The 18,083-nt window shown below is 39.7% G+C and overlaps 1 protein-coding gene across 1 annotated transcript; it reads left to right on the forward strand.

Moving 5' to 3' along the window:
- The first annotated feature begins 8,179 nt into the window (after window positions 1–8,179).
- On the forward strand, window positions 8,180–17,075 carry trpc4b (transient receptor potential cation channel, subfamily C, member 4b). Its single transcript, XM_047593289.1, has 11 exons — window positions 8,180–8,404; window positions 8,798–9,197; window positions 9,878–10,396; window positions 13,759–14,095; window positions 14,182–14,321; window positions 14,426–14,742; window positions 14,845–15,040; window positions 15,131–15,325; window positions 15,468–15,509; window positions 15,606–15,695; window positions 15,813–17,075. The coding sequence occupies exons 2-11, from the start codon at window positions 8,820–8,822 to the stop codon at window positions 16,335–16,337; spliced, it is 2,739 nt and encodes a 912-aa protein (XP_047449245.1). The 5' UTR covers window positions 8,180–8,404; window positions 8,798–8,819; the 3' UTR covers window positions 16,338–17,075.
- Window positions 17,076–18,083: the final 1,008 nt, after the last annotated feature.

The raw sequence follows: 18,083 nt of genomic DNA on the forward strand, positions 1-18,083 counted from the left end.
CGACGACCAGTCATCCCTGCGCCTGTGTTACTATCTGTGTTACAAGACTAAAACCTGGCTCTCTGTTTTTGAAACCCACTTTTGGTATTCCAGTCTACTGCACTTACAAATGAGTTATGTTAAAATAATGTAAAATGTCGAGCTTATGGAGTACTGTTTCACTTTTGATGATTTAAACATACCGTGTTATCCAGATATGATGGTGGTTTCCCAAAGTTATTCAATTAAACAGAGATAGAAAAAAAAAAAACCCAGCCTCTAAAACTGCTACAGCGAAAATCATCTGCCGTGTGAGCATTTAATTGTGCGATGTGGCTGCACTGTTGTAAGGACACCATTTTACACCGAGATTTTAATAAAGTGTGATGTGTAATGCTGTGCCTACAATCCTCTGCAGTGCAACAGTGCAAAAACAAATGTAGGGCCGGCGGGGTTCTGTCAAAACTGCCTTCATTATATTCTCACTAACTTAACTGATGCAGTGCCAGTTAAGGACACAACCGAATTCCAGCAGACTTTTAAGCGTTCACCCGTAACAGAAAACTGTTTTCGACTGCAAATTTTTATATGTTGTTAAATCTCAAAGAAGTGGACTTCCTGCAGAGATGTGGTCACCTATAGGCCAAAGGTACATCATATAATTGGATTGCTGCCGGATACCCCACGGGCCTTCCTACTCCTGATGAGTTTTCATACTAAGAGGCACTTAACATGTCTGCCCACCCTGTGGCCTGAACTCATTTATACCACTCAATAAGAAAGGGGAATGAGAATTCTGCAAGTGGGAGTCATCGTACGACATCGGCACATTTAATGTCATTCACAGAAAATCTGATTATAGGATTTAAGACATGGTTGTTATGGAAAAATACATGGTCTGAGCTGTATGTATGTATGTAAAATGATTTGTGGACAGCAAAAGTGACCCACATCTATAACTGTGTTTTAATCTTTTGTGTAGTGGACTTTTATAGTGACTCCTCTCATAGTTCACAGAATTATGTCCTCCTTCCCAGCTTTTGCAGAGTTAACTGTGTTCTCTCTCTCTCGCACACACTTTCTTTTCTCTGTTTGATGTTAAGTTGGGGACAAAGTCAGCAATATCATCTAGATGAAACAGAACGCATTCGCTAGATGCTCGTGAAAAAGCTGCAGACAATGCACATGTGGGGACAATAATAATTTCAGTTGGATTCTGCTTCGATTGTTGCGTTATTATCAAGATTTATTTGTCAGAAATACCACTAAGCACATTTCGCTGTATTTACGCTGACATGCAGTAATGACATTTACTGCCACGGAGTGACAGCACACATGCAGGCACCTATTGTTCCAATATTCTGAGGAATGTCTCAAATATTTCCAAGTCCCCCTGCCAGGCTGTAATTGACTTAATCTTTCCATTAGCCCCTAGTTGCCAAAGCCATCTGTCATCCGTTAAAGTTAACTGCGGTAACAAGGTGCTTTTCATGCTTCCTGAGAGATGTGAGTTTCAGCTTCGAGACACTGGGAGTGACTTTTCACCCGCTGACCGCCGGCACAGCACACAAACACACATGCGCATCACCCCTGCTGACAGCTCCTCAAGTGGGGACCGGCGCTCAAACTGACACGCTTCTCATTTGTGTTAGGTGATGGGGGTGTCGCTGATGTTGCTGAACTGTCTGAACAGACAGAACCTGTAACCGCCAGGCATCATCACCTCTGCACAGGTCGCAAGCGACAAGAGATAAGGAATTCCTGCAGAGAAGACGACTCTAATCTCGTCTATCTTACATTTAGATGCACGATAAGGAAAGTAAACTGTAAAAACATTTTTAGACAAGCAAGTTATATAAACAGGTAAAATTGTCACGTTAATTCCAATGGTTAAGCCTCTATAAATTCCATAATCTTCACAGACACTGCCAGAAGGTGGCAACATCACATTAAACAGTGCAACATACAGTACAACATCTAGTGCAAACTGCAAGCTACACAATAAAGTTTTGCATCAGAAATATGTTGCAGCAGGTAAACAATGCTAGAGACTAACAATTAAAAACTAAATTCATTAAAAAAAAAACTTTTTTATACTCAGAAAAAACATGTTGGTATACTAGTAATATATTTTTGTGAAAGCTGATGGATTAAAATGAAGCAAATGTTAAGTACATACATTTAAAGTTTGGTTTTATTTTAACATGAAACAAAACCTAGATGCAGAGATGACACCTGAAACTTTAGGTTAGGATCTTCACAATAACGGCAAAACAGTTTTAATCATTTAGAACATAGGTCTTCAACAGGGGGTCCACGAACCCATAGAGTCCGCGGAGGTACTGCTGGGGGTCATAAAATCTTTGGTTGATGAGACATTTTTTATATTTGTATATATTTTTTTAATTCCCCCCACAAATTTAAATTTCTTCAAATACACATTACCATGAATCCAATACATTTTTAGTAAAGGGATATGGGATAGCTTAATATTGAATGCAAAATGATAATGATAATGTGTATTTATAAATGGCACTAGGCCGAGTTTAAACAGAACACATACAGTATAATAGGTAGAGGATCCCTTCTTAATCTCTCTCTTGGCCTGACAAATGTTGAAGACCCCTGATTTAGAACTTACTGACGTCCTTTTGCAGTCACATCCAGTGTTCAGTTTAGCTAAGTTTGTCAGTCAATCTATATTCTGTAGGTGTTGTTTTTTTTTTCTTATTGAAAGACTGGCAGGCCTAATTAGCTCAATACCTTATCTAACGACTTTGAACCTCTGCTGCCAGCTTGACTATTGCATCAATGTTCATTTTTAGAAGCAGAGTCGAAACCTGGCTGATGCGTACTGCATCTAATTGACGGGTAGCTGGACTGCAATGCAAAATGAGTGCTACTCCCACATGCGCACCGAAAGCCCTGGTGAGGTCGTGTGAAGTCAGGTTCGGGTTGAATTTCACTCTGCCGAAGCAAACGTTCACCTCAGAGGAGCATCAACAAAGTCGGTAACGGAAACTCTGATTGTATACACACTCACTATCAGAGAGCGCGCAGCCTAATTCAGGAATGTAAATGTTTAAAGGTAAAAGTGTGACACTAAAAGCTACATCATTTATAACGGTGTTGCTCGCATAACACCGTGTCCCTCAGTTAAAGAAACATCGTTGTTTTTCGTAAATGTCTGCAGGCAACTCGTAAACCTGAAACCTGACTGAGAGTTTACCACCGAGGTCCCCATTTTTTTTTTCTGTAAATATTCCGCAGTTTTCATTATTTATTATACACAGATTAAAGATATAAATCCCAAGTGTTGGCACAAGAAAGGGAGAGTCATTGCATACTTAAAGAAAGTGAAAGCAGTAATCAACATACCAGGAACTGGGTCAGAGGAATCTTTGGCAAATAGCAAACATCATTAACAAACATTTGGCCCAGATCTTCCAACACTCACAGAACATAGAGCTTTGTAGGAGGTTTGTATCCTTCTCAAACTGCTCTGTTCTTTGTGATTGTTTTTTGGTTGCATGGGGAGGTGTCAGTGATTTTATCTGCGAATCATTTGGTTGGGATGTGCAACCAATACGCAGATTAAACAGACAATAAATGTATAGTAATGTATAGTAGACAGGTGACTTTACCAGCACTAGCATTACAGGATAGAAGGAAATCTCTCTCTGCCATCTAGTGGCAAGTCAGGTCAGAAAGTCAAGCAGGCGTTATTAAAAAGGCTCAATCACATTTTTTGTTTTGTTTTTTTGTTTTTTTAAATGGTAGCAACTAAAAATACCAATGGTCTCATATTGTGGATGTACTAGTCTGTCTGAAGACAATCATGTTAATAGTTTTCCATACTAGTTTATAATGGGAAAATTATTTAGTTTGTGTTTCTAAAATGGTTCTGGCTGTAGATTCACCAACAGCTCTAGCTCTAGGACTCTATTAGACAGCGAAGACAAATAGTGCTCTTATTCACAGGGTGCAAAAATAACATATGCACCTATATATGCTGCATTACAGGCGGACGGGTTCGTTGGGGATACTGGTTCGTCACAGTCCCCGAACTGAAAGGTCAGTTTATGGCAGGGAATTAGCCTGAAAATAAACCGATCGAAAAGGTGACCACATTTAAACTCTGTCATTTCAGCTGGGATTAAATAGAAAAGACACTTTACTGAATTCTCCCGGGGGCAAAAAAAACAATGTGCAGCTGCTCCTTCAGCTGTGGTCTCTAACACTGAGAAGCAACAAGGAGTAAAAAGGAAAGCATCTGCCCTATTGTAACAAATCCTGTCAAATGCTATGCTGAATTATTAATTTGAGCATTCATTTATTTATTTTTTGGCTTCGGCATGCTTTGATGAAGACTTATTTGTTCTTACATCATTGCTTCATAAAGGAAATAGAAATCTCACTATGAATAAAACATTCAAAAAAAAAATACACAATCAACAATTCTGTTTCATTTTCCACCAAGTTCACTACCTTCAGTGTATGAGATAGCTAATAGCCTCTAGTCTGTTTGTTCTTTGCTGGTCATTTTGCTTTCTCGGTTAATAAAACAAAATTGTACCACACTAATTAAAGAAATAATAACCCTGGTGCGAAGGCTGTATACTGGGCAGCAAATTAAACAGTTCAAAATTGTCTGGGAATGACATAAAAAGTAAATAAACGTATTAATTTTAGTTACCCCTTTCAAAACTAATCCACAGCTGTGTGAGCACAGGCGCAGGATGCATTATGCATTATTAATGTCCGCTTACAAAATTTTATTTGTAGGGAAAGTGCCATCTTTCTCCTGCAGAAGTCCATTTCAGCAGATTATAATGGCTGTGTTCACCCTGGCTATAAACGTTTTACTGACACACTCATTTTCAAATTATTTCATTGACTCTTGTTTGGTTACATTTGGTTTGATGACATCTTTACATTTGCCATCAGTCTGATCTCTTTATTGTATCACTTTTGAGCCAATCTACAAAATCTAATGTTGTGTTTTACAGTGATTTTGTCTCGCGAGCTGGCCTAATTAGAACCATTACATCCAACTGTGTGAAGTCATGATAGCCCATTGTGAAGCTTTTAATGTTTAATGACAGTATGGAGTGCATTTATAATCCTCTCGAAGAGAAATATTTGCCTTTCCGTAACTAAATCTGTAGTCCTGGATAAGATGATGCTTGTGTTGGTAAATGCACAAAACACCAGATTGATCTGCAGATGCCTTGTGAGTGTAATGTGATAGCAGCAGCAGCAGCAGCAGCAGTGATAGTGGTAACAATGACCACAAGTTCTGTAAGTGAGAGATTCTCTCTGAAGGACGGAAATGTGTCTCATCGCACACTGTGTCCTCTCTCTCTCTCTCTCTCTCTCTGACACACAAACACACAGTATCTGCTAATATCCCACAAAAGAACACACAAGAGTCCAACACATTACAGTGATTACTGCATGAAGAAAAGGAGGAAATACTGAATACGCCCATTATCTGTTTGCCACTGAGAAATGGAGAAAATGGAACAAAATGTCTACAACCATCAAAACAAAACTTATTAAAAAGCTAACTTCACTTCATATATGTTTGTTGCCGGATTATATGGATATAGAATGATCTGATATACAGCTATTGATCTATATTTGTCAAGTACCTTTTCTCTATAGTTCACGATTGTTGGTAATATTTCCCCATTTGTCAGAAAAGGGTCAGATATCATCTGAACTAATGTAAGTGAATTATGAATGTGGAAGAAACAAATGGTTTGATAAGACTGGTTTCAGCCACCGCCACGTTAACATTAGACACATTAACGCTAATTACCCTTTCAGACCACTGTGGAAAGAAATATTGGAGATTAAGTCTCATTTCTTGGGAATATGTATTAAATATGCAGTACAAAAGTTTGAGCCGAATCGTGTGGGGATAATTTAAGAGCTTTAAGCTGCGGAATCCTTTCTTGGGGAAATCTGTGACATTGCTAAAGAGCTAATTGAGTGCTTCAGTTAGAGCAAATGTAACTCATTCTAAAGACGGTGCCTCTGTGTCTGTTTATGCCCTCAGTACCTGCTCTACAGCGACTCTGATGTCTTCTCTTGTTCCTTTGCATTCTGCAGACGGCACGATACATTAGCAAAAATGTTCCAAGTTCACTTATGGTAACAACTAAATGGTAGTCTGCATTATTGTTGCCTCAGGACATCTTCAGTAGACACAGATTTCTCATTCCACATGTTCTAAAGCTCTTATTTCACATTTGGTTGAGCTATGGTCGTCCTGTGCAAAAGTAGAACATTAATTGATTAATGATACCATTCAACTCCAAGTAACTTTGGATTGACACCGAATCTAAGTTTTTGCTTTTGTCAACACAGCTGGCACATGTGCTGTATGAGTGAGACTTACTGCACAGATAAATAAGTAATGTGAAAAGCACAATGGGACAGTACTTTACTAAAATACCTAGCAACCAGACCAATTTTATATATTTTGATTAATTTGCTTTTTGAGGTTTAACTTGGGAAGCAATACCCATAGTAACTAACTACTAGATGGCTGCCATTTACTGCCATTCAACAGTGGTGATAAATGTACTCCAATATTGAGCGACACCTCACACTCATCTGATTAAGTTCATCCAATTTTGGTGCAGCAAGTCCAGAGGAAGGAACAGTGGCGCTGGGGTTTATAATGTGCAATAAACTCAGACATTTAGCCTAATGATAAGAAATACAATGAAATAGAAAAAAAAATAATAATAAATCAGTTCCTCCCCTCAGTGAAATCAGGACTAGCAGACTGGCTTCAACATAATAAATAAAGCATATATAGAATATATATATAACCTTACTGAAATTAGTAAAAGAGATGGGCTTGCACAACTCAATGATATGACCAGACTTTACAGGCAGGCAGAGTGACTGTGGAAGGTAGAGGTGATGGTGTTGCTGGCTGAACCAAAGCAGAAAGAGCAGTAGAGGAGGCAGGACAGTTCAACACTTAAGCAAGTCATTGAACTAGTTGACCCTCTCCTCATCCCCCTCCACAGTACTCTTCTCCTTGGAGCTACAGCCGGTGATGGTCTTAATGTCGTCCCACACCTCTTTACTGCAGCTGTCCTCCAACTTCTGCTCCACTCCAACTTCTTCTCTCCCTTGGGCATTGAGTTCCAGCTGCTCATGCTTCAGCTTCTCCTGTCCTCTTTTTCTGGTTAAGAAGAGCCTTGATCCAGTGATCCCCTCTAAGTCCTCCCCAGTCAGTGGACTGGAAGCAGTCCATCAGAGCTTCCTCTGCCTCAGGCGACTGTTTCCTGCCTTGCAACCAGTGGTCTGTAGTGAGGTTGGAGCAGGATCAGATTGTGGTTTGATTTCCCCAGCGGTGGTAAAGGTGTAGCCTTGAATGCATCTTTCACATTTGCATACAGAAGATCAATAGTGTTATTTTTCCTGGTAGAACATTACAGATACAGTGTCATGTGGTTGAAGTCTCCAGAGATCAGCATCCTCCGTTGTGAGCATTGTCATACATGTGGACTCCTATGAGTTATGATCCCATGCTTTGTATTTTTTTCCCCATTTCCTCAGTGAAAAAGAAAAGAAAGAAAGAAAAGAAAAAAAGGACTATGCAATTAAAGTTTTTAAAGTTTTTGGCAAACGTATCGCCAAGAAACAGCAGTGTGTGCATTTGGTTCACTTGACTAATAACGGTCTAATAATGGAGTGGTCAGGGTAAATAAATGGTTCGCAAGACAGGGGTAAATTACCCAGTTGAAGAACTCATTTTATTGCTTTCACTCCTCAACTCTGCAACAAAGTACAATCTTAAAAGCTTAAACTACCCAATGGATTGAGCCCGTCCTGCAGCTTTTAAATGAGCAAACCTCTGGCATGATGACATCCCCAAACACATCAAAGGGAGAAGGAAATTTACCTTTAACGCTATAAAAATCCCAATAAAAAAATCCATAATATGACAAAATACTAAATTCTAAATATATTCCCTACTGGAAAGTGCATGCATCTGTTGCTAGAGTTGTGAAAATAAATTACTGAATTATATCTTTTATATTTAGTCATTTTATATATTTGTGTGTATATGCATATATAAAAAAAAACACATTGATCTTCCGTGGTAAATCCTCACCGACACCTGTTTAAAGACGCGGTGATGGGCAGTACATCAGCTTCTCCGAGCGGAAATGTCACTTCTCAATCTCACCCGTCTCCTCCACCATGCTTGTGTTTTCCCGAGAAATCGAAGGGGGTGGGCTCGGGACGTGATCTGTCATTGAGTTAGGACGTCTTTGGTGGAGACTTCGGCGATGAAAATGAGGAATGAAGATGTGATCTCGTAACTTCCTTCTCTTGTCAGGCGCCTCGGACCGTGCTCCGCAAATCACAGCCGGAGAGCAACAGGAGGAGGACGGTAAAGTTTCTGTTTCTTTCTTTGCGCGATTAAAAATAAATGATTCAATGATGATTCGTTTAGTTTGAACAACAATCCCCACGACCTGGTGATTTATTTTCCTGAGGGGCTAAAAAAAACAAACAAACATTTTAATCAGTTTATGTTCCTGTTTTACAGGAAGTATGATTTCAGCTTAACAATAGCTTGTGTTACAGCATTTTCATATAATTTTTGTTTTCTTGGTCAGATACTGTATAATATTTTGTATATGAAATACTACTGAACTAAATGCATTTGAAATAATATAGTTTCAGTGCGTTTATGGATGGGAAATATTGACATTGCCTGAAACATCAGAGCTTCCACTGAAACTTGATCCGCTGTGTTTTCTCTGGTCTTTTTGTTCCTCAGCTGTGACTGAGACACTGCAGCCATGGCACAGCTGTACTATAGGAAGGCTGACAACTCCTCGTACAGGGACCGCATCCCCCTGCGCATCGTACGGGCAGAGTCCGAGCTCTCCGTCATGGAGAGGGCCTACCTGGGGGCTATCGAGAAGGGGGACTACGCCAGTGTGAAGCAAGCCCTGGAAGAGGCTGAGATCTACTTCAGGATCAACATCGACTGCGTGGACCCGCTGGGGCGCACGGCTCTGCTCATTGCCATCGAAAACGAGAACCTGGAGATCATCGAGCTGCTGCTCAGCTACAACGTGTATGTGGGCGATGCCCTGCTGCATGCCATCCGTAAAGAAGTGGTGGGGGCTGTGGAGCTACTGCTCAACCACAAGAAGCCACGTGGGGAAAAACAGGTACCTTCCACAATCCACAAATTATTGCTTCCTTTTCAGAAAACTTCCTGGGCCTCTTTTGCAAAACAAAATAAATTACACCGTTATGCCTTGTGCTTTCACTTGGCTGTATGGCTATATAATTTCTTCGCAAAGCTTCCAGGAGCAGTTCAATATAAATCTAAAGAATAGAGCGAAAGATAAAAGAGTGAAATAGTGTATTTCAGCCTCCAGTGTGTTTTTTGGGGGGAATCTATCATGTTTTTTTGTTTTTTTTTTGCTCAGAGGTCACCGAGCTGGCTGACTCTGCTGTCTGTCTTTCTGCCATTTTGTTTCACAACAAAAAGTCATTTTCCACAGTTTGTGTCTCCGTCACAAATAAAAGTGCCTTCAGCTTCTTGACATCTGTGGAAATTATGTTTTCCGATGAAAAAGAGCTTGGTGTACTCTGTGAAGAGAAGAAAAAGAAGAAAAAAAAGGGTGTTGTTGTTTCTAGCCAGGATGATATTTTGAGACCAGATGAACCACAGGCCATTAGTTGTGTGCTTGCTGTTTGGAGAAATGGTCAAACTGAAGACAGATTAAATTAGACCCATTTAAACAACACTCCTCGTTTCCTGTTGGGGGATTAAAAGCAATGTTCTTTTGTGAGCAGATCTGATCAAATTAATCATGTGTGTGTCCTCTCCTCCTGAAAAAAGGTTCCACCAATTCTGCTGGACAAACAGTTTTCAGACTTCACCCCAGATATTACTCCAATCATCCTTGCAGCCCACACTAACAACTACGAGATCATTAAACTGCTGCTGCAGCGAGGTGTTTCCATACCTCAGCCACACGCTGTGCGTTGCAACTGTGTGGAGTGCCTGTCCAGTTCAGACGTGGACGGCCTGCGCCACTCGCGCTCTCGGCTGAACATCTACAAGGCCCTGGCCAGCCCGTCTCTCATCGCCCTCTCCAGCGAGGATCCTTTCCTCACAGCTTTTCAGCTCAGCTGGGAGCTGAAGGAGCTCAGCACGGTGGAGAATGAGTTCAAATCAGAGTATGAGGAGCTGTCTCATACGTGTAAACAGTTTGCAAAGGACCTCTTGGACCAGACCCGAAGCTCTAAGGAGCTGAAAACAATCCTCAACTATCGTGATGACATCAACCCTCTGCTGGATGAGAGCGCTAATGATCTGGCCAGGCTGAAGTTGGCCATCAAATACTGCCAGAAAGAGGTAAGGTGACCACTGTGTCCAAAAGCAGAGTAGTAACTGTCTTTTTCTGGATATCTTTACGGTGAAAAAGATAAACCAAATAAAGGAAAGGAAGGAAAGTTATTTGTCTTGGCTGCACCTGTGCACATTTATTTAGAAGTCACAGGGTTTCACAGTATATACCAACACTTGTGGACATTTAACGAAGTGTTACACCATTTGAACAACACAGACCAAATCAAAAGAAAAGCTCCAAGATAAGCTGTAAATGGCCTGTGATGGGTGGAGACATCCTTTGGGAGTCTAGAAAAACATGTAATTGCCGGGCTCGCTCTCAGCAACGCATTACACCAGCCCTCTTAGTCCCGTGGTGATCAGATAATTGAGTCTAATGATGGAAGAAGTAATGGCCATTTCCCTGAAATTTGAACTCATAATATTTTAATTAAGGAAGGAGCCTTTTACTGTCTTTTAACATCTTCTTTGGAGCATCTACTGATTTGCAGATGCAACTTTGTGCCATTCACTGTCAGATGTTTTATATTAGTTAAACATAAATTTAGATTACAGATACTTTGCGTGGATTGTTGTTGTTGGACACAGCACTAGGTGACAACACCAAGTTGGTAGAAATTTTTCGGCACATTTAGAAAAAACAAGCTACGGTGTTACTTAACTTGTTTTGCTCAACAGACGACAAATAATCGCACATATTACTTACACTCAGTGAGAGTTTTTCATTCATTTGTTCCACTCATTATAGAGACCAATTAGAGCTTTTGGGACTGAGATAATGGCTGTGTTCCTTTAAATTTAGTCTCGACATTGAGCATTTAAGAGCAGACACTGTTGTAGCTTATTTTTAACAAATATCTTTGCTGGCTTCACTACAGCTTTGCAGCCATTGTAGCCAGTATTTCAGTGCTGGCTCATGTTCGTATACTTGATCATAGAGTTGAATTGGAGACAAAACGTTTCTTCAGTGTAAAACTTGACAACTTTATTGGAGTCAGTGATATTACTTCTTTGACAGTCTCTGAGCTGTGTTCATAATATCTGTATCTTGCCTCTTTTTATTGCCCACTTTCATTGTCCACTTTAAACACTCTTGTGCTTGTTGTTCCCTTTTAGTAATACAGATTTAAAGGTAGTAATATTTAAAGGGCACTATTGAATGAAAAATAAATCTGCAGGCGTCGCTGCTGCTCACATTAAGTGTTCTTAGTTTGCTTCTAAACATTTCAGTCTGGAGACGTGACTCTCTTGAAAGGCTTTACTTTTTAACCTTTTGCCTTCAAATGTCAGTTTGCATCTTAATTTAATATGAAAATGTTTAAAAGGGAGCATATATATATAGTGTGTTTTTGAGAGAGCTGCTTGCTGCCAAAACTTGTTAATCAAGGCTTGAAGTTGTACTAAGCAAGCAAAATTATTACACTATTGTTTGTCCTGACCTGCCCTAGCAGGAAAGAAAAGAGGCCACAGCTAAAGGGTGAGTGCATCATGTTGTGTGTGTATGTGGTATATAGGATGCTAACAGGATGGACAAATGACAGAACATCCTTAAGCTGCAGCAGTTATGAAGTTCGCTCAAACCCAAAGTGCTTAGATTTTTAATGTTCACATTTTTAATGGACTACACAGACCACCAGCACTTACTGTATGAAATGTCCACATTATTAGCGGTTTAAAAAAAACTCACTAATGTATTCAGTAACAATCCTTTCTTATTCTGTGCTTGCTGAGTGGAGTGTGGGATGGAAAGTTGGCCGCAGTTAAGCTCAAATCTTAAATTCTCATCACTCGCATTCATAACTAAGAATCAAATGATGCCACATGACATGAAATTTTACTCGATTGTTTGCATTTGCACGATGCGTGACGATTGGGTTGCACAAAACATGCTATTTTATATTAAAAATGCAGTTCAATGGTTCAAATCCATCTGTATGTCCATGGCTAAAGTGCCTTGAGTATAGGTGTTCAACAGGGGGCCTGTGACCCCTAGGGGGTCCGCAGAGGTACTGCAGGGGGGTCGCAAAATATTTGGTTGATTAGATATTTTTATATATATTTTTTTTTAGAATCCCCCCACAAATTTAAATTTCTTTGAATACACATTAACATGAAATCAACAGGGATAGCTTAATATTGAATGCAAAATGATAATAATAATTTATATTTATAAATAGAACTAGGCCAAGTTTAATATAAAACACATATAATATGTAGGGGGTCTCTACTTAATCTCTCCGTCAGTTTGAGGGTCGTTGAAGACCCCTGGCCTTGAGCACTGATGCCTTTAATGCTCCCAATGTGTACGAGTGGATGTTTTCACCGCAGAGAGACAATTTCAATAAAGGTACATTATTATTAACAGAAGCAGAAAACTAGAACAATACGAACGGAAGAGAATATATACAGTATTTGTGAGTATTTACATATGTTAGGATACAATTTGTACCTGTATGTTTTCACATTGTCTTTGGTGAATTGTACAGTCATATAAAATTTGGTCCTTTGGTCCAATTTAGACCTTAAAATCAAAGGTGAGTGTTTGCAATTTAACCCCATGTTGCAACATCTGTGGTTGGCCACTTCTCACATTATCTATTATCATCTCCTAAAATGGGCAATACAGTGGTAAGATTTTCTGTGAAACTGATTGCTTTAATTAAGTTGCAGTTGGGATGTCGTCAATATCTGTGCGCCTTAGGACAGAATTAACATTAGCCAAGTGTGGTGTGGCATGAGGGACGAGGTCACCTACCAAAAATGTCCTTATAAAATCTGTTCCTTGCAGATGCCACCTTTTGCCTCCAGTCAAGATACAGAAAGTCAGCATCTGACAAGGAAGCGCAGGAGACATGATGAACATTGATACTCTGCACTGACAGACAGATGACCTAACCTCCCTCAGTTTAATGTTATATACAGTGGAACCATCATGGGGATTTGTTTTGGCCATAACTTGGTTAAGCCGAAATGAACTCCCATCAGCGTCTGCAGATGTCCAGTAAATGTTTATAGCAAATCTCAGAGGGCAGGGAAAATGTGTTTGTGGAACAGATTTGACAACCACTTCTTTACAGCTAGAGAAATGTTTCTGTTGTTAATTTTCTATCCCACATGTCATAGGTAGTGTTACAAATCAGTTTAGTGGATTTGTGCCTTAATTTCATGGTGATTCTGTGCAATGCATCATAAATGCAGCCTTTATGTTTTGCTTGATTATCCTTAGTATAATTTAGTTTTCGCATTGTGTTTGCCGGTTATAGTCATAGTTGAAGCTCTACTCCGTTGGCTCTGAATTCGAGGAAAAAGTCAACAAAGTTTAATGCGAGCTAACGTTTTTAATTTCTCTTTGTCTCCCTCTTCCTCAGTTTGTTGCTCAGCCCAACTGCCAGCAGCTGCTGGCGTCTCGGTGGTATGATGAATTCCCAGGCTGGAGGAGGCGTCACTGGGCAGGAAAGCTCATCACTTGTATTTTCATTGGCCTCCTCTTTCCGCTGTTATCCATCTTCTACCTCATCTCTCCGAAGAGCCGCTATGGCTTGTTCATCCGTAAGCCCTTCATCAAGTTCATCTGTCACACTGCTTCTTACTTGACCTTCCTCTTCCTGCTCTTCTTGGCCTCGCAGCATATCGCTGCTGCTAAACCGACGCGTCAGGGCCCAGCTCCCACCATTGTGGAGTGGATGATCCTGCCCTGGGTGCTTGGTAAGAATAAACACACTAACAGACTTTCAGCCCTTTCTCTAATAAGTACTGATCTGATTTGTTTCTGACTTGTTCATCTCTCTGAGGCTTTATATGGACTGAGATCAAACAGATGTGGGACAGTGGTTTTGAGGACTACATGGACGACTGGTGGAACATTATGGACTTCATCATGAACTCCCTGTACCTCGCCACCATTTCTCTGAAGGTTGTCGCGTACTTAAAGGTGATATATATCAAGATGTCGAACGGCCACGACGTTACGGAATCTCCTGCCATATTGTTATAGTTAATTGTACTCTGTGTATTTATTGCTCTTATTTTTAACAGTACAGTGGAGACAAATCGCGATGTCAATGGCAGACGTGGCACCCAACTTTGGTGGCAGAGGCATTGTTTGCCATCGCCAACATCTTCAGCTCCTTGCGCCTCATCTGTCTTTTCACTGCCAACTCCCATCTGGGCCCGTTACAGATTTCACTTGGCCGAATGCTTCTGGACATCCTCAAGTTCCTCTTCATCTACTGTCTCGTGCTGTTAGCCTTTGCCAACGGCCTCAACCAGCTCTATTTCTATTATGAGACGGAAAGGAACAATGATACGTGCTGGGGTATTCGCTGTAAGGACCAGAACAACGCCTTCTCAACGCAAGTTCTTAAATAAATTGTCCCCGACTAGTATTCTTTGTTAATAATTAATATGTTTGTTTTTCAGCAGCATAAAGTGATGTATGGTTGTTTGCTTTTCAGGTTGTTCGAAACGCTGCAGTCATTATTTTGGTCTATCTTTGGCCTGATTTCCCTCTATGTGACCAATGTGGATCAAAAGCACGAATTCACAGAGTTTGTGGGCACAACCATGTTTGGCACGTATAACGTCATCTCCCTAGTAGTGCTTCTAAACATGCTAATTGCAATGATGAACAACTCCTATCAGCACATTGCTGTAAGTAGTGGAATTTTTTTTCTTACTTTCTGGTGCTCCTTTGCAAAAAAAAAAAAAAAAAAAGGTTTGATAAATTGTTTTGCTTTGCAGGATCATGCAGATATAGAGTGGAAATTTGCAAGAACAAAACTATGGATGAGCTATTTCGAGGAAGGGGGAACTTTGCCATCACCATTCAATATAATCCCCAGCCCAAAGTCAGTTTATTACATACTTGGATGGATAAATACGCATTTGTTCAAGAGAACCAACCTAAAGAGGCTTGAAACCTTTGAAACCTTGGGGGTAAGGAGTTTCCAAGGGGTTGGACGTGTAACGACAAATTTCTGATCTGTCTTACTGTTGTTGCTATGTTCACCACTGAAAATAACTTAGATAAAATGTGTTGCTTTGTCAATGGGCCTCTTCTTTTTCCTTTTAACTGTAGAGACGAGCAGCCGAAAATGTAAGATCGAGCCATGAATATCAGGTAGACATTTGTTTTAAAGTGATGTTGTGTATTATTTAAATGAATCTCTGGGCATTTGTATTTTTAAAAAAATATATATATTATTTGTTGTTTTAGGAGGTTTTGAGGAACCTTGTGAAACGGTATGTCGCTGCAATGATCAGAGATGCAAAGACGGAGGAAGGATTGACAGAAGACAATTTCAAGGTAGTGACAATTCAGCATATGTGCCTTAAAAACATTCAGATACTTAAAAACATTCTTTTTTTACTTAATGGTGTAATCTCTGCGGCTGTTTGATCTCTGGTTTTCAATAATCAATAGGAGCTGAAACAGGATATCTCCAGCTTCCGCTACGAAGTTCTGGGAATGATGAAGGGTAAATCTCAAAGCGGTCTAACGCCTAATGTCGCAAGCTCCACCTTTGCTTACCCTGGAAACTCCTTCAGATACTCTAAAGTCTTAAAAGATGAGCCTCAACCAAAGCAGATTAGTGTGACCACCACCACCACCACCCTGCTGAGCGCACCCGCAGCCACCTCTGGTTGCTCCAACAGGCTATCCAACGGCTCAGTTGTTTTGTGCAATATTGGAAAGACTCCAGCCACAGAAGTTTCAAACGCTGGATCCCTTCAGAGACGGCGAAAACGCCCCTCTGAGAAATCCGACGAAATATATTCACTGTCAGATGACGCCATGTTGGAATCTGATGGACAAAACCAAGAACATCTTCAGAAAGAAAATGTGGAATTCTTACAGAGAGTGGAGAAGGATATTCAAGAGACTGAACACTCTTGCAAAGACCACACTCAGGAGGTGAAAAATGGGCCAAAGAAGTATAAAAATTAATCTGTCATCAAAGGAAAGATATAAACCCTTTTTTCATTTTTAAACATGTATTCAGACTATTTTAATGAACTAAAGACAATCAGATGTAAAATTTCATATTCAAATTTTAATAATCATGCATCCTCTCATGTATATAATAATGTCATTTATCACTATATTTCAAACATGCTCCTACAAACATATGAAGTGAGTGCTGATTTCGGTTCTGACTTGACCCCTCAGGGAAACAGGCTGTTAATTGGTGTTTTATCTTGAGCAATTAATTCCAAAGCACCCCATCACCGTGCTGCCTATCCTCTACTCCTATACCTACAACAGCCTGTTTGAATTATGTAAAACATATTGTATCATAGCTCTCTCTGCAGAAAATTAAACGCTGTTTGTTTCTGCTATATTTAATTGTGCAGGAAGAAATATAAACACATTATTTGTATTCAATACCTGAGCTAATCCAATGTTTCATTCAGGCACACTGTCTAGTAAAATAATGAGCAATGTAGCTCCAAGCTAATCCAGAGATTAAGGGGCAGCTTCTCTTATATCCATGTTTACACGATGAGCATGTAAACGTGGTTTGGATGAGAGGCAGAAGGGTTGTTGCAGTATTCTTCCGCAGTCATATGCTCTCGCATCGCCATACCTTGCAGGACTTTCCAGACATACATTGTGCAGTTCAATTTGTTGTGAGATGTACTGACGTTACCCTGTGATCCAATAAAAATTAATGCTTATTTCAAAGTGTTTCTTCCCTCCAAGCGTTTATTTCTCTTTGCCATTTCTCTTATTTCAAATTAGTGTTTGGTAGCAGTAAAAATGAAGATTAGGGCAGAGAGTAGCTGTTGTAGGGAGACATCTTGCGTGAACCGGACTTTCCCAGAAATCTTTTAATGTTTACTTGAGAAAAACATTCAGTAAATAGTTTACCCTCTCCCTCGCTGTATATACACTTGTCCCTGTGCACAGCTTGTGTCAACATGCCCTCTTTTCAGTCGGAGAAGAAGGATTCATTTCTTATTCGTCAGAATAATGCTAACTTTGTTTTGCCACTGTCCAGTTCGGTGTAAACTGGTTCTGCCTTTGATATAAATGGCAAATTAGGTCTAACACCTGGAGTCATTTTTGCTGCCTTTTATAACGTGGTTGAGTCAGTTCGTTCTCTCAACTGTCGGATTAATGAAAGAATCACTCTAAGTTTTAAAATTCCTTTGCCTTTTAATTCTTATCCTTTTAATTTTTATATTTTTTATTTATGAATAATATTTATTTATTTATTAATTTATGTTTAGTTTAAGTCCAACCTCTTTATACTACCCTTGGTCTAACCGTTACAGAACATTTAATGTAGATTTTTATATTATTATTTTTATACTGGAAATGCTGAGGTACCAACTAATTTATTATATTTCAGAGCTTTACAACAAATATAAATATAAATTAACTCATAGATACTTCTAACGTGACTATCATTCAGGCTTCAAGCTCCCTCTAGTGATGTTAGAGCATAATACGAGACTGTCAGTAACTGCTGCATATCCAGCCTTGCGATGGCTGCACTCATGTACTAGAAACCTTCTAAGCCTGTGAAAAACACGCAGTAAAATAAGTCTTATCCACCTCGTAGCTGCTTTTAAGTTATCATCAATAACGCAGTGTTTATTTGATTTATAGTTCTAAGTGTATTGGTGATGTATGCGTATTATTAATCAGTATAAGTGGTCGTTTGTTCTGGGTTTTGTCACTGTTATT

Source organism: Mugil cephalus, chromosome 9 (assembly GCF_022458985.1).
Source record: "Mugil cephalus isolate CIBA_MC_2020 chromosome 9, CIBA_Mcephalus_1.1, whole genome shotgun sequence".
NCBI classification, from domain to species: Eukaryota; Metazoa; Chordata; class Actinopteri; order Mugiliformes; family Mugilidae; genus Mugil; species Mugil cephalus.